At 32.1% G+C, this 18,221-nt stretch overlaps 2 protein-coding genes across 2 annotated transcripts; one reads left to right on the forward strand and one right to left on the reverse strand.

Moving 5' to 3' along the window:
• Window positions 1-876: 876 nt before the first annotated feature.
• Window positions 877-11,745, reverse strand: LOC134251361 (THO complex subunit 1-like). Its single transcript, XM_062733750.1, has 19 exons — window positions 11,695-11,745; window positions 9,396-9,460; window positions 9,103-9,163; window positions 8,890-8,956; window positions 8,457-8,575; window positions 8,209-8,257; window positions 7,996-8,091; window positions 7,603-7,682; window positions 7,403-7,461; window positions 7,191-7,299; window positions 6,597-6,728; window positions 6,216-6,316; window positions 5,874-5,991; window positions 3,593-3,690; window positions 2,560-2,691; window positions 2,349-2,432; window positions 1,899-2,185; window positions 1,363-1,538; window positions 877-1,205 (listed from the first exon to the last, which is right to left on the reverse strand). Exons 1-19 carry the CDS (start codon window positions 11,743-11,745, stop codon window positions 1,107-1,109), a joined length of 1,983 nt encoding a protein of 660 aa, XP_062589734.1. The 3' UTR covers window positions 877-1,106.
• A 214-nt stretch (window positions 11,746-11,959) lies between these two features.
• Window positions 11,960-17,007, forward strand: LOC134251362 (adenosine 3'-phospho 5'-phosphosulfate transporter 2-like). Its single transcript, XM_062733751.1, has 9 exons — window positions 11,960-12,280; window positions 14,730-14,851; window positions 14,982-15,136; window positions 15,328-15,435; window positions 15,647-15,744; window positions 15,842-15,934; window positions 16,068-16,179; window positions 16,476-16,545; window positions 16,790-17,007. Exons 1-9 carry the CDS (start codon window positions 12,065-12,067, stop codon window positions 16,950-16,952), a joined length of 1,137 nt encoding a protein of 378 aa, XP_062589735.1. The 5' UTR covers window positions 11,960-12,064; the 3' UTR covers window positions 16,953-17,007.
• The last annotated feature ends 1,214 nt before the right edge of the window (window positions 17,008-18,221 follow it).

The raw sequence follows: 18,221 nt of genomic DNA on the forward strand, positions 1-18,221 counted from the left end.
TGCATCCATGATACACTGATAATGATTAAAACTAAATGTCAGTATTAATACTTTTGTTAAAATAAACCTCAAACTAATAACAGGGTTTGACATTAAGCTTTTTTGCAACTCTGCAAATTTTTAAAATAACCACTAACCCTGAACAAACTTGATAAAAAAATATTTAAAGCATGAAATGGTGATCATTTATGAATAACTTTATTTATAATCTGTTTAATTGTATTGGTTTATCTTCAACTATGTGATCCATATTTTAATAACGAAATTTTCCCACACACATCGAAACTAAGTCATATACATGCGGCTTGTCGTGTTTAGTCCAAAACTTAAATTAATCAACTTGAATACAATATAAATATGATACCATTAAAATTAATTTTATTAAAAATAATGTTAATTAATAAAATTTTATTGCCAATACAGTTTTCGTAAACATCTTTCGGCAATGACAAAACAAGCCATTTCCACGAGCAATAATTATAAATAGCTTAAGTTTTTCTTAAGGAAAATGGCCGAGTAGTTACGAATGGCTATAATGACTGCTGTCAATAATAGCACTTCCGTCATGCTATCTGTTACATATTAAGTTTTCTTTCTACTATTCTGTTAGAAACGTTTTGATTTTATTTTTCATTGACAATAAAATTGTTTAAAATTAAAGTTCATTATTTTTTCTTACACGACCAGTCTGTCTAGTACACAGACATTTTACCCGACCGGACCCATCTTTTACTAGACTCAGTCTATCAGACGTGCCTTAATGTCAAACCCTGAATAACACCTTTTCATAAACAAGACTTCACTATGAATAACTTAAAATAAATTATTAATTTTTCAAATTGTTTGAAAAGTTTCACGAATGCAAACAAATGAAAATGACATCATGATCTTTATTTCATCTTATGAACATAAACAAAATCATTTGTACATATACCCAGTTCACTAACAATCAGTCTTGTGTGATCATATCACACTTAAAGAGGACAAAAACTGTAATCTTTATACACTGTTAGAAGGAACAGGACACTACTGTCTTCACATTTGAAGCATTTATGCTGGAGCACTATGTTTATTCCACCCACTTATGTTTCTGTCACATGTAAGATTCAAGTAGATCCAAACACAGCTTCAACCACTTCTGGAAGTCCCACCTCCTTTAATGCAATCTTCAGGGTACCTGTCGTTGCTCTTTCTCCCTCATTTTCCTGAAGAAAAAAATTACTTATAAATTGCAAAATAAATTCCAGAATTTTTGAAGTTTTCCTTCCTATATTATCTGCTGTCTGCCATATTTCACCTTCCCATTACTAATATTAACAGGTATGAATGTTAGAACTGTAAAAAGCATTTATGATCTCATACCTGCCAAATTGTCAGCATCTTTTTAGCACAAGCGACCTTTTCGCTGTTTTCACTCTCAAAGTAAGCCATGTCCTCCTCAGGGAAGTTTAGCTCCATACCCAGTCTCTTCCAATCCTCCCCCAGTTTCTCAGCCAACAGGTCAATCTGATCCTTGGACAGAATGTCTTCTGGTACACCTGCATAAATAAGAGAAATAACTCATCAAGACAACTCTCTTCTATAAGAATATAGGGTTGATTATATCACAGATAAATTTTACACAGAATTTATCTTTATCATCTTTGTATAACAACTCGTTCTTCAAAACTCTAATATTCCTCTCTTTCCTCATCCCCTCAGAAGTTACAAGGATAATTCAATTTGACCCCCCCCCTTTGAAATCCTATGCTCTATAAATCTCTTCCTTTCCCCTTTTGTTCCCCACATCCCCCCTCCCTCAGCATTTCACTTTATTCATAATTCATATTTGACCCACCATACATTATAATGTTGTTAACAGCTCATAAAAATCACACATCCAAATCCCCAGGCCCTACCTTGCTCCTCATTTTGACGTTTGAGTTCCTCTTCCTCTTCGACCTCTTGTGCCTCCTTTATTGCCTCATCCTCACCAAGCTCTGTCCTCATCTCCTCCTGACCTGTTTCTTGGGATACTTCCCCATTGGCTCCCATGGACGGTAGTTCTTGTGCGATCTTGTTCAACATAACCTCTAAGTACTGAGGAAGTGGCATGGCTGGCGTGTTGTTCAGTCCAAAGAAATGGGGACTTCTTCTGGCCAGAAGTCGTAATGACTTCCACTGGAATACAGCATTATTCACAACTCTACAATGGAAAGAATTTCCTTCTCAGCCTTTACCCTATTTAGAGATGCAATATCAAACATAATTCTTGCAATATTTAAGTCATTCAAAACTATTCTGCTATTTTATTTAAAACATTTTAAGTCACAACTTGTATTGCAATCACAAACTGTAATCATTTTTACTTGTATTGTTCTTCAAATTGATTCTCTGGATTTGCTTGTTCCATTGCATCAGCGAAAAACTCCTCCAAAGAAGGTAAAAATATTCTGCAAAAAATTAAAATTTCTGTCAGTCATCCATAATACACATACAAATCTAGTTTGATTTAAAAGTATTTTTTCTAATAAGATATGTATGGGATTGTATGACAGTTTTTTTTTTTATCTTTTTAACCTTTTCTCTGCTTTGCAGGCTTCCAGGTTATCTGGGTTTATATTCCACAATCGAGTGAGTTCAGCACTCCCCATCTTAATTATTTTTCCGCCGTGAGCTTGAAGATCATCCCCAACAAAACGTCTCTTAGCTCTGTAAAAAGAATTCTGCCAATTATTATTAGTCATTTATCAGCCATTAACTAATTAAACTGATGCAAGATTAAAACTAGAAAAAAAATTATTAGCTAGGTTAATCATCTATACATCAATAAGTGGAAATTTTAGCGAGATGCAAATTAAGCAATTTGTCCATAAAAATTGGTATTTTATTTTTAGTAACATGTACATGTAATTTTAGCGATTTGAAAATGCTCACTAAAGGAGCTATTATAAATAAAACACAATTAATTTCGCGCAATATATAATTTCAATTTTAGCAATCTCAGTACCCTCGCTAATAATGCCAAAATTAAATCTTCGCTAAAATTTCTGCTTATATTGTATAATAAATTTAAGCTAGAGGTACTGTGAGCTAATAATGCCAAAATTAAATCTTCGCTAAAATTTCTGCTTATTTTCATTTGTATAATAAATTTAATCTAGAGGTAATGTGAGCACTGTGCCCACTAAATGATACCCCCCCTTCACATCTGATTATAATGGCAAAGTCAACGTTTTGCTCTGGAAGACCTGAAATAAGTGTCAGATCAAAATTTAAAATAGGGGGTGCACAATGGCACTATGTAACAAAGATTCTGTGAAAGTTGCATTAAATTTCATTCAGTGATATAAGAGGAGTTGCGGATAAGAGATGGGTACCCCAAAGCGTAACACACAGGCAGACTGACGGACATACAGATGGACAGACATCCCAATTACTATATACCCTCCTACTTTTCAAGCAGGGGGTACAACAAAATTCTCTGTATGTAATATCTATAGACAATGGCCACAGAGGTTTGCAACATGAATGAATTTTCACTATTATCTGGTGTTAAATCACTACACAAGACAAGTGCTTTATTTTTGAGGAGAAGAAAACCTGTCCAAACCTTGACTTGAATTTTGTCTCCTCTTCCATATTTCTTGCAAAGTTGGGACATCCTTCATTTTTCCACTTATTCCAGTGCTCTTCCCTTCCTAGGATGTGCTACAGGTAAAATCAGAGATTGATTACACTAAAAGTAGTAACACTGCCAGTACAGTCTAAGGTTGTTATTACTTTGAAACTGCATGATGTCAGTTAATAATTAGAACAGATCTTTTGATGAGTTAAAAAGGTGCAGTCATAACATGATGCTGCTTCTTGTCCACTCATATGAGGCTAATATATATATATATATATATATATATATATATATATATATATATATATATATATATATATATATATATATATATATATATATATATTTTTATTTAATATTTTAGCTCTCTACAAAATTTATATAACAGCATCTTGAGTTACTATTTATAGATTCTTTAATGCATATCGCCTTTATGCTTTTAAAAGTGGAAATAATTTTCAGTAAAACAATATTTGTGCTGAATTCTTAACAGCAAGATAGAGCATGACTTGATTTTTCTAACAAAAAAAATTGTGCTTCAACTCTTTATTTATAATTGTGATGTTCTGTAATAATTAGTAAGACTTAGATGCCTTGGAGAAGAATCTACTTTATGTTAAAACATATAATAGATATGTTTTTTTCAAAAATCAATACAAAACTTAATTAGAAAAGGAAATCCCTTAAATTATTCTATCGGTACAAAGAATAACACACATTACATTATTAAAGGCAGAGATTTTTAGCAATGCCTTCAAAAATACCTGGTCTGGGTAGCCCTGTCAATCAACTGCATGAAGGTCCACAATTGGATGCTGGAACTTGATTGACATTTTCTGAATGGTCCCTGTGTATACCCTGTACACCTTGTAAGGGACTCATGGGGACCTTCAAATTAACTTTTGATCCTTTGATGTTTACCGAACATGGTATAGAGAAACTGCATAACTATGAAAAAGTTTTGCTTGATGATATATGAATTAAAGATACCTTTAGTTTTTAAAAGGATTATAATATAATATACATTTTTTCAAAAAATATAAAACTTTTTTTTTCCAATGAAATTTTTATTTTAATTTTAATATGCTAAACTGTAAATTATATGCTAAAGTGGAAATGTAATTGATTAAGTTTAGAGCAGCATTGTGTGAAGTAATTAAATTTGGAAAATATTCATGAATGTTTCTAATCATGGGTTGTTTATATTTTCCTTTGTTATTCAGATTTCAGAAGAATTTAATTTACGAGCAATCTTATTGTGACAAAGCCTTATTAAGATTACGATAACATGGATAAACCTAAGAAAGATTTTTTATGAAATGTAGTTCACTCAACTTTTTATTTTAATAGATCGGACCCTTCCCTGGGGATAAATGAATTAATTAGATAATTTGGTTGTTACTGGCATTTTTTTTAATAATTAACACATACACTAACATCTAAAATAATCTTTGTTTTAATATTTGTAGATATCATAATATTTTTTTAACAGTGTTTTCAAATATTCAAAAATGAATCAATATGCTATTAGATTATTTAGACTTTCCTTACAACTTTTCACTTCTAATTTAAAATTGTCTCAAAATCCCCAACACAGGTAAAGTTTGACACCTGGGGTATTTCACTGTGTATTAAATCACTTCCTGTGTATAGGGCATGACCACAGGATGTCAAGGCATTCACACCTGTACAAAATAATTACTACCCGGTAAAAAATCTCTGCCTTTAAGCACATTTTTTTTTTAATCTCTAGTCTCTCAGTGTTAAAAAAAGACAAGCGAGTGGTGATTTTGTCCATCTCTGTAAAAAAAATAATATAAGGTGCATAGATATATCATAACGACCTCGCACTTCGTGCTTGGTCGATATGCTTTTTGTGAAGTCAATATATCGACCTCATCAAAGGGCTATATTTATATAATATATATACAGTGTATACACCTGAATAATCCGACACACTGTGAATTATAAATTTCTTTCCCATTTTATATTCTCCTTGTATATATAATATATATCCCAGTGCATGTCGGATTAGACAGGTTTCACTGTATATATATATGAATATATGATTAAAACTAATTAATGCACGTCATTGTTAAAACTTCAGTTAATAAGGACAACTGTGTCAAAATGAACGTTAACAGTACATTTATATTTTTTATTTCTTACAAAAGCCATTGGCTGCACAACCAATTTACTACTTACACCCTGATTCCTTAATGTTCATTAAATAAACCGATTGACTGAAGTGACTTGTGTGTGTTACCTGCACAGTTTTACAGAATTGTTCACCATCAGGAGGGGTTTCCTTGATCAGCTGGTAAACTTTATCTTGAGTTGTTTTAACCCACGTACTCTGTTCATCAGTTAGAGTCTGACTAGCACTAAATGAAACAAAATATTCAAGGTTATCAAAAATATGATTCAATAAAGTACATCATTCTCTTCAAAATTTTACATAGGGGTATCCTAATACATATACTACATGTAGTATGTTCATGTTGAAATCTGTTTAGACACAGTTTTCACAGTAATATTTAAAATGTTCAGAGATATTACTTGTGTTTTAATTTTTATTTTTAACTCTACAAGATCTGAAATTCATTACCTCTTGAATTTGACCTGAGAATTTAGATACTGAAATACGATGAGGAACTGAACAAGCACATATCTTCTGAAGTTACTGTCATTCAGTTGTAAATCAAGCAGCTGAAAAAGAAAAAAATTGACACAAGTTTTTATTTTATAAATCATTTCGTTCTAAGAAAATGAAAACAGATATGGGAATAATGTTTGATTTGTTTAAAAATGTCAACTGTATCCACACTGTATCCACCAGGGTCTTACATCTGATAAAAATATTATAATAAAAAAATGGGAGAGGTTTAAAAGGCTGATTGTGGATGCCTAGGCTGGAGTGTTCAAATGTTTGTTTTAAAGAAAGGCTGGACACTTTGTCATAGTGGAACTTTCAGTGAAAATTCTTTACCTTTTCACTGGTCAAATACTTGGCAAAAAAGGCTTTGGTATCTGCTGGGCGAGGCAAATCTAACTTCCTTCTTGAAGATTTTAAGTCATCAAGTTTTGCACTGGCAAATGCATTCAGAACTACATCTGCATTCTAAAAAGCAATGACAGTATATGATTAGATATGCTTATAGTTTCTGATTGAGTACCAAAGACTTCACCATTTGAAGACTATGAGTGGTTACATTAGAAACAAAAAATTGCTAAAGATGATAATGCCAGGTTGCAAAGTATTTACAATGAATATGTGTAATATAAAACAAAAACATGTATTTGTTATTGATATGATTCTAATATACCAGTTCATTGAAAGAAAAAATGAAACTGAGGCATTTACCAATTCAAAAATTAAGGGGTTAAGCAGAATTGTTCCTGCAGACAGATGGAGGGAAAGAGAGACATGAAAACGTCAGGTATCATAATCATCAATTGGCAGGCCAGATTCTGCTTTATAATCTGGCCAAAATGTATTGGTATTTTTTTTCTTTGTAAGAAGAAATTTTAAAAATTGCTTTTATACATGTAAGTGCAACACAACAATGTTCATTGAGCTGACCTGTTGAAATCCTTTCCATGGGACTTTTTCATAACACTGTGAGGGTTTCCTGAAGTATTCTTGAAGTGCCCAGAATCTTCTGTACAAGTTGTAATCAATAGGAGTGGACCTAAAATATTAGTTAACAAAGTTATAAAGGAACATTTTCTCAAAAGACATTTTGTAAATGGAAAGAATGGTTTGTTGTATTATGTGGAGAATATTATCCTTACCCTGTTAAATCCTCCATTTCTCCTTCTTCAACTTCCATAACATCATAAGAAACTTCACGCTGTTGAAAATTTTAAAAAGACAAAAAAAAAAATCATTACTGTTGAGCAAACAACATCCTGATTTCAAACTACTTGCATGTAAATGTGTATAACTTCTAAAAAGACACCAATTTTGAATTATGTATTTACAAGATACTCACAGGTTTAAGTTTAATTTCATCTGACTTAGTTGAGTAGACTGTGACATTTTCTAGGTTAAACTGACTCATGAGATTCAAGGCTGAAACAAATAAAATGCTTTTCATGTACAATTTAGATATTCAAACATGTATCTATAGAAACACTGATAAAAAAATTCATCTCAATCTTATTTAACCGAACAGTCACCAATGTGATCAATCTCTCTTACACCTCAAGGATTTAAAGAATATGATATAAGTAACTTAATTACTCAGATAATCTTGAAATCATATATTTATGTATATGTCTACATTTAAGCTATAAAATTAAATTTTATGTTCCCTGTTCTATTGTATTTATATGTATATAAATGTAATCTTAAGTTATAAAGAATTTTCCCTTGAAATTTTTACCTGATTTTTCTGAGAGGGGAAACAATCTGGACAGGAACAACTGAATTCTACCACAGAACACTGTATTCTGAGATTTACTTAACCTTCTTAGTAAATCTGGAGGGGGAAGAAAAGACAGTCAGTATTTATATAAAAAACTTCTTTCAATGCACAAATGTTGGACTTTTTTGCATAAAATGAACACCAGTACATATAAAACATTCTAGTCCTCACCATTGCACATTCTTAGGAGGTAATTTTTCCCAGCATCATAAAAAAGTGACTACAAACAAACAGAATATGTTTTATGCAAATGATGTAAAATTGGATAACATAGAGCAAATGCTATTTCTAAAGAAAATAAAATGTTGAATTTTACACTGGATTTTGAAGAATGTCTCATCGTAGACTTCTCATTTTCACTGCATGCTAACACAGAATTATCATTGATGTCAGGAAGCAAATTCCTTAGTGAGACTCACCAATTTCCATACAGAAAGTTTATCCTCTACTAAGTAGAAGACAATTTCACACTGGCTCAGTGGAATGAGATCAAAAACATCAGACAGAAGTACGAATGGCATGATTACAGAACACACATCTGTAAAGAAATATTTGTACTGAACACCATTTTTACATGTATTTAGCAAAACTTACTTATAAGAACTTACAAATATAATACATATAACCTGAATTTTTATATACTATATAATTTTGGCATTTTTAGCCATGATCTGGGCAACGCTTTAAAATAGATGTTGATATTTCAATGATCAAGTAGAATATGACAAAATGCTTTTCTCATTTTACAAATTCAATCATTAGAATTTAATGTCAAAGTCAGTGGTATTGAGATATTGAAATTATGACCAAGTTACTCAGAGTACCTCTATTTTTTTATTTTATAAATTTTACCTTCATTTGCCAATTCTATAGAATGTTCAATTACTTCTTTGTAAACCTCACAATCATCAGTCTTCTCCTACAGTTCCATTAACAAATTGTTAATTAATTTTTTTATGAATCAAAAGAAAAAAAAAGAAAGTCTGATGAAATTTATAATATTTTGAGTAATGTATAAGCTCAATACTCAATCATTACAATAAAATTGAGAAAATGTTCACTTACAACAGCATCTTTGATGACATCACGGAGAGCTTGATCAACAGCAAGTTTCTTCTCTGAGTCACTATAAAACAATGCTTTATTACTTATAAGCTCAACAGAATGTGATTTTATTTAAGAAATTAACAACATTCAGTGAACAAAGGATTATGAATAGCAATTGCTCGGCAAATTTAGAAACTCAATAGCTGTGATTTTATTAATTTATACCTACATACAAAATGTAATCTATTGGACAGTATTGGTAATTCATGTCTAATAGGTAATGATTACTAATGAAGATAATATCCCCTTACTTTCCAGCAACTGACTGAAATATTTCTTTCCAATCATAACTGTCTTGCCAAGAATTAAGTTTCTTCTGAAAAGAAAGTAAGTAAATTAAAACACATGTAAAAGTAAATAAGATTCTTTTTTAAATTTCAAAAACATTGTGTGAGAGAATGCAGGTGCAGTCTTCATCCCTCAAAATAGTTGGATAAATGGGTCCTTCACTGCATATCTTCATTTTACCTACATATTTACAATTAAGCAGAAATATTACGGGGTTCGACATTCGCGCTCGTCACCTCGTCATTTCCACCCAGAAATGATTTCGGACGACCTGATTTTCAGCCTGGCTCGCCCAAATGACGACCTGGGACGTACAAGTTGGGAATATTTAATAATGATGTTTAATATTTTAAAATAAACTTCAAAAAATCTTGAAAACATATTTTTCTGTAACAAAACCAACCCATTCAACGTGTTCAAATTGCAGCCGCGTAGATTTTTCTTCCTGCCAAATCTGCGTTCGATCAATCAGCTGATGCAATTTTTAATCAAGGTCTTTAATAAAGTTTTATTTGAGATATAAAATATGCCAACTTAGTCAATGATCACCTTAAATATGTAAATAGTAATAATAATCATCATTGTAACATCTTGCATTCCCCTACAACTTTCTGATCATCTGATGATCGTTTTCTGCTGCTTGACAGCCATGTTGGGTGTCCACTGTAATATAACACCCGATTAATTCAGTCCAGGGTTATTCCATCCTCTATATTTAGGCCTTCATGGCAATGAAAATGAATATCTGGTTTACATTTTTTAATACAAAAGTACACAACTTCTGTTAATTATCTTAACAAATTTTAAACAATTGCACATTAAGTTTTGTTTCATTTGATATTTTATTTGGACGACTTCTGAAATTCCATTGCTTATAATTCATTCGGGCAACCTGTGATCATACCAAGGTTGCCCAAATGGCGAGACCAAATTTTGACGAGTGTCGGACCCTGTATTAAATAGTAATATAGGTTTTCTCTTATAAATGAAATAGGACATAAATGGTCACTAAAAATCTTCAATGGCTGAACCTTTAACTTAATACTAGCTTGTCAGTGACTTAATAGCAAGTGCAGCAAGCTCCACAGACAATGTGTATGAACTGAGGAAATTCAAATAGAAATCTGCACATTGTTCAAAGAAATATTTTTAGTTCATGTGAAAAAATTCCAAACTCCCAATAATCCTATTCAATACATAGTATTAGTAACATGGTTACATAGGCATAGCAACAACTTACTTGAAAACAATTACAGAGAACTCTTTAATGCAAATACCATGCCAAAAAAATATTGTTTGCTTCATCAGTAAACATGACTTAAATCTGTATGTGACGTCATATTTCTGACATTTCAACAACTTGTGTATTTCCGATTAAGTTAGAAAAATCCAAGAAGTTAGGAATCTTGATCCTGATGCATGGAAAGTTGGCAACATCGTCTTGAAATAGCTATCACTAAATGAATGCTTAATGAGTTTACTGCAAAATGTAATAGAGAGCGGTGCAAGCAAACCATCACTTGTCACTGTGAGTTCTTAAAGCAACTCCTGGGCGAAGAGAAAATTTAGACTTTGTTCATTGATCCAAACATATTTTTTTCCGCAGTTACTATGGACCCACAATGCATTGCTTATTTATGCTACATTCTCACGAGAATAGTGGCAAAGGTTCAACATATAATTAACTTGCCTTGATTTAGTGTGTACATATCGGTGAAAAATAGTAAATGAAACAATCTTCATTAACTTTCAGGTTCTTTATTTAATAATACAATTTACATATGATGTTATGTGATGACAGAGTCTAAACGCACCAATGTCACCTGCGGTTTGACGAGCCAGATCTAAATCAAATAATAGAAGTTCTACGCTCGCCCTTACGGTCTAACTGTCAACATATTATGCAGAATGTAAAATGACTTTGGAGAAGATATATAGAGTTGCACATAAATGAACTGGGCTTGCACTAACGGTTTCACCTTATGGAATCATACACACACATTCTTCACATAGATAAGGACACACATTGATTAAGTTCGAAGGCACTTAGTATGACATTCTCCTCGCCTACAACTTCTGAATGTTAGAAAGTTCTATTGTTAAAATGAGTTGATGCTGATGCAGCCAGTCTGACTGAGAGAGCGACTACTAAACACAATCAGACCGTGTTACCATGCAATCGAATTTAGCTTGGAGCCGCAATTTCTAAGACGTAAAATGATTAGAAAGTAACATAAATCAATAAAAAGTACAAATACGAACACAAAAGACATCTCTTGCATTCCCAAACACAAACTTTGTGGAGGCCGCCATTTTTTCAATAAAAAGTAAAGAGTACACCAACATAGTCGTACATTTAAAAGTTTTCTTAATTTTCAAGCGTTTATGTTATCTATCATCCTTAATGACTATCATAAAATAATTTAATCTGTAATTTTTAAAGTGATTTTGTTTTTATGGGTTTTGTGACATATATAGATTCAAATATCGAATTTGTTTTGGAACGACTACTGTACACCGACACGTCAACAAACCAGGAACATGCCTTGGAAGTTAGTGTTAAACCGATTTACTTAAGTAATCAACGATCTCCAGATTTGCACACAATGTTTACACCTTAGACGCATTAGATATGTCAAGATACTTGTCCACGAGTGACACATTGCGCCAGAAAAACGCTGTCGATGGAGCATGTGTGGTAAATGTGAAAGATGCAGAGGAGAGGAGAGATCCAGAGAGAACTGTTAAGTTATGGTTCGTGGATATCTCTGACTTTGGAAGGACATCTCAGTTTTTATTGCTATCTACAGCTGTTTTTGCATCATATTTAATATATGGATATTTGCAAGTAAGTCACTGTATTTTGAAGATTGATTCTCTACCAAAATAATGAAATTCATATCTTAAGAGGCTGAAATTCATTTAGCAGGAGAAGCCAAGTTGGTCACTTGTTGATAAAATCAATATACTAAGTTGACTTTTTAGACCCGTTTGCGTTATATGTAAACAAGAATAGATATGCAGGGTCCGACACTCGTCAAAATTTGGTCTCGCCATTTGGGCAACCTTGGTATGATCACAGGTTGCCCGAATGAATTTCAGGTCGTCCAAATAAAATATCAAATGAAACAAAACTTAATGTGCAATTGTTTAAAATTTGTTAAGATAATTAACAGAAGTTGTGTTTTTGTATTAAAAAATGTAAACCAGATATTCATTTTCATTGCCATGAAGGCCTAAATATAGAGGATGGAATAACCCTGGACTGAATTAATCGGGTGTTATATTACAGTGGACACCCAACATGGCTGTCAAGCAGCAGAAAACGATCATCAGATGATCAGAAAGTTGTAGGGGAATGCAAGATGTTACAATGATGATTATTATTACTATTTACATATTTAAGGTGATCATTGACTAAGTTGGCATATTTTATATCTCAAATAAAGCTTTATTAAAGACTTTAAGTAAAAATTGCATCAGCTGATTGATAGAACGCAGATTTGGCAGGAAGAAAAATCTACACTGCTGCAATTTGAACAAGTTGAATGGGTTGGTTTTGTTACAGAAAAATATGTTTTCAAGATTTTTTGAAGTTTATTTTAAAATATTAAACATCATTATTAAATATTCCCAACTTGTACGTCCCAGGTCGTCATTTGGGCGAGCCAGGCTGAAAATCAGGTCGTCCGAAATCATTTCTGGGTGGAAATGACGAGGTGACGAGCGCGAATGTCGAACCCTGGATATGGGTTACCCCATATCCCAAGATATTCGACTTTTAGATTTAATATGTTTAACAGTGTTTAATGACGTTTATAAGAATAAAACTGCACTATCTAGTTATAGGACTTGTGTATATTTCGTGAGTCCGTAGCATTACGGTCACCCGTCTCCTAACCATGCTAACAAACAGTACACATACCTATATGTCCGCAAGACAGTTAGCCTTGGTCTATACACAAGTGCGGTGGAGTTGTCAAACGGACTCCCGCGAACAGAGAAGTTACGATGGCAGATAGAACTTTTTTTCATAATTAGATCACATGAATACAAATTCTGATTCATAAAAATTAAACTATTGTCAGTTTAGAAATCCCCGGCCAGTTCGGGTTTTGTTACACATTTTACAGATACTCTCCCGATGTGTAGTTTGTCTACACACGTGCAGGAGTCTGCTCAGAGATTGAAAATTCCATCATTTAATATACTACACACACAGAATGATTATTTTTTTTCTCTTAGAGGAAACTATATGATAATTAACGAACAATTAACATGATTTTACTACAGTTGTTGATATAGTATAATCAATTCATCAGTGAAAAAATATCAACCGAAGAATGACCTAGATATTCTCTGTTATCAAACATGTTAAAAAAAAAAAAGCTGAGGAGGGAGCGAGCGTAGGAATATCAAAATTTTTTATTTGCATTTAGGGGGGAAAGTGATCTTTGGAGGAAAAATTAACATTAATTTTGGTTTCTTTAACGAATGACATACACAACATTATTCTTATCATGAACAATTATGTTGTATCTACTTATTAATGATGGAACTGTTTTCGTCGGAACAATTTGTGTGAGTCGCCGCTGACTACAGTAATATATCTTGAACTAATAGTATGCACTGATCGAATATATTAAAAAAAATCTTAACTAATAAAGTATTACATATGTCATACTTTATCTGTTCAATTCAAATTTAGTTTACTAAGGTTTTTTCTGCGCTTGTTATCAATATGATTAATATGTTGATGGTGCGACCATTAGGGCGAGCGCAGATACTTATCCAGTTTTAATTTAGATCGGACTCCTTAAATGGCACGTGACATTTGGTGCGTATAAGACTCTGATGTCACATGATGTCGTTTGCATGTTGCTTTACCAAACTCAAGCTTGAACAGGGCTGATTTAAATCAGTTTATGATTATTTTTCTGCAATAAACAGATAAATTCATTAAATCAAGGCAAGTTTATTTTTCTTTTTTAACTTTTGTCATTATTCTTGCAAGAATATGGCTTTAGCGTTTGTGTTCGAAGCGATGCATTGTGGGTCAAAATTACTGCGGAAAAAAATTCTATGGAATGAATGTGCAGTAGTCCGAATTTTCTCTTCGCCCAGGCGTTGTGGTTAGAGCTCGCAGTTACGCTTTGTGACGCTCGTTGTGCTCGCTATAATGATACATACTACTGGTATATATCCATACTACCATCAAAATCAATTTTGAGAATTTGAAAGAGTAGTATTAGACAGATTTTACAAGAGTTTTCCATCGCCTTCTCTTCTATCAACAGGAGCTTATATTTAGACTGAAGGAGTTCCGTCCATTTGGCTGGTACCTGACACTAGTACAATTTCTCTGCTACTTGGTTTTTGGACTTATTGAAATGCAATTGCGGAATAGTTTCACAAGGAAGTATGACCCCTTTCTATTAAAAAAATTCCTTCATTAGCAATGTCATTGTCTTTTTCCACAGAAAGCAATATGTTTGAACACATTGAACCACTTATTTTTGGATTTTATATACAATGTACTTTAATTTCAGAATTCCTATGAAAATGTATGCACTGCTGGCCTTTTTGACTGTAGCCACCATGGGTCTTTCTAATACCTCTGTGGGATATTTGAATTATCCAACTCAAGTTATTTTTAAATGTTGTAAGCTCATCCCAGTCATGGTGGGCAGCATTCTTATTCAGGGTAAACAACACATACATGTATATCATTCTAGCATTATTATAGAATGAAAATTAAGTCCATCAATACATGTACTTTAACAATGAATTCTACAAATTAAAATTACACTGGTAGAAACAATTTTAATACATGTAATGCCAATTTAGTCTTGAATAGATGGTTTCTATACTTGTTAATTTTTTTGTCTCATCTAGGGAGGAGATATAACTGTATAGATGTCAGTGCAATGATGTGTATGATAGTAGGACTGATATTATTTACTCTGGCAGACAGCAGTGTATCTCCAAACTTCAATACTTATGGTAAATACCAGCTACATAATCCTTGCTTAAATCTGATTTGTAAAGACTGATTTTTGTTCCAAGTTCTTTTAAATATGACCATATCATAGGAAGTTTTCATGTAAATTGGACCATATTGTTAAGAAGAAAGAAAATGGAATTTTGGGGGAAAATTTTGTAACTTTGCTATGGGTGTATGATGATCAATACTGAAAGATGCCTCTCTTTATAGGTGTTATCTTGATCTCTCTGGCACTGTGTGCTGATGGAGCGATAGGCAATGTACAGGAGAAAGCGATGAAGCAGTATGAAGCCTCAAACACAGAAATAGTAAGCAGTGTTTAATTTCCTGGACATGTGGGACCTTCTGATAGAAATTCTAAGCCTCCCATTCCTTAATACATTTATTATTTCATTAATTATACAGGTCTTCTACTCGTATGGATTAGGATTTTTCTACATTTTAATTGGCTTACTACTATCCGGAAATTTCTTTCCAGCCTTTGAGTTTTGCAAACAGGTAAGCTTTTTATGCTAAATTATGAAGAATAATTTTCTCTAATACTCTGGTGACTTGTTCATACTTTGTTACTGATCTTCAAGAACTTTCAGCATCATTAGGTATGCATTGTATCATACTGGTTTTATTTCAGTATCCTGTGCAGACCTATGGTTATGGATTTTTGTTCTCTGTTTCTGGATATGTAGGACTGGCCATCGTTCTTACTCTGGTTAAAACCTTTGGGGCCTTAATCGCAGTAACAGGTGTGTTGTTTCTTGCATGTATTTATCTGTCAATTGATTTTATGTGTAACATATTGCATTCAAGTCCTTTATATTTACATTTACATGTATAGTGTAAGTAAAAGGGTCTGAATTTTACTAATATGAGTCAAAACTTTCAGATGCTAAAAATATTTTTCCTTAAAAGTTGAGTGAAATGCATTTAATTATTTATTTAAAAAAAAAGTAAAAAACATTTTTCTAAAAATTGTTGAAATTAAAATTTGTTAAGTAACTCAGTGATAAAATGGTTATATGAAAGGATATTTGTTTTGCAGTGACCACATGCAGGAAAGCTGTAACAATTATTTTATCCTTCTTTTTCTTCTCCAAACCGTTCACATTCCAGTAAGTGTAAAATGAAATATCTTTGATTTCATCTGGATAATAATAAGCATGTTTACCACAAACACTTAATTTTGGCAAGTACTGGTACATATTTTAATCAATTTTTAAATGTCAATCAGGTGACATGTTTTGCTATCATCAAAACTGCATCTTTTCTGGAAAGATGGTGGCAGCAATCAACTCCGTTATCCCTCCCATTGATTTTTAGGAATGCATTGCAGTATATTCTTATTTTATTTTACAGGTATGTCTGGTCTGGATTACTGGTTGTTTTGGGAATTTATCTCAATGTTTACAGTAAAAACCGTAAATCGTGGGATAAAGTGATATCTGACACTGTTTCTAAAGTGGAAGTCTGTGTTAAACTCAAAAAAGGAAATCCTAGACGTATACTTACTGATGTTTGATTGTAGTTATATGAATCTTATGATACTTGTCATGGGTATAAACTTGTTAAACCAAGGGATACTAGTCGTAATATTTGGGTCTTTTTTTTTTATCAAAGATTGTCCATCGTCAGTCCTTTTTCCGTCTTTGGATACATTTTTAACTCTGTTTAAGACTTACGGGAAATGATTCAATTTTAACCAAACTTTTGCAAACCATCCTTGATTGTTAAATATTTCAGTTAGACCAAAGACATGCTCCATTTCATTTGGAGACAATAAGAAACTAGAGGTAGTATTAGCACTCATGTGCTTTGAAAAGGCTACCTACAGTTCCCATAGAATAATGGCATATTCCTTTTTTTGTATTGGAAACCTCAATTATGTCAGAACAGAACATAAAAAAGGAGGTGCAAACTGTCATTTTGTAATAAGAATTCAAAAATAAAAATTAGTTAAGTATCTCATAAGACATTATATTTTATTTAGAAGTAGGAAGAGTTCCTTTTTATAATAAGATGTATATACAACCCCAATGTTATTGAAAGTTATTAGTTACTAGTTACTTAACAAAGTAAAAAAAAAAATCACAATATTCTACTCTGAAAGTGAATGCCTCAAAGTATTCTTTATGATTCTGTGAAAATTTCTACTATTTAATATCTGTCAATGATTTTGTTGTTGTTGTTCATATCACTCTTATTTTGCTTTATTTTTGTTAAAAAATCTCATTTTAGTGAATACCTAAGTAGGTTATTCCTAATGGAGACCACCATAACTTTTGTGTTACACATGTATTTAATCTCTCTGTACAATTATTTTTCTTTTTTTAAAAAACAGATTCTTTCTGTATAATTTGTTATTTTACAAAATGAATTTGTTTCTATTGTTTACTTCAAATTATACTAACGGAAACACAATATCTCCTCTTAATGCCATTTTTTTCCTTTTCATGCTAAAGGGATTTATCGATAAACATGTTTTCCCCAAATGTGGCCTTACAGCCAAACACTTACACAGATACAGATAGTTATATATTTATCATGTGTAACAATGTATGTTTTCTTTTTAAAACATACATGTTTGTATATCAATATTTTCTTTTACTTTTTCTTCCTATGTAAAGACATTGACAGTTGTGACATTTTATGGTGAGACCTCGTAAGTTGTTAGAACTTGTGTTTAAACCATTTGTACTGTATTTATACAATAAAATATGTCCAAACAGAAAAGTGGCATTTTTAAATTACTTTATAAATTGTTGTTCCAGAGCTTTGTAATATATGTACA

This window comes from Saccostrea cucullata, unplaced genomic scaffold, assembly GCF_032062105.1.
Source record: "Saccostrea cucullata isolate Sc308-1 unplaced genomic scaffold, CSIRO_AGI_Scuc_v1 ctg197, whole genome shotgun sequence".
Classification (NCBI taxonomy): domain Eukaryota; kingdom Metazoa; phylum Mollusca; class Bivalvia; order Ostreida; family Ostreidae; genus Saccostrea; species Saccostrea cuccullata.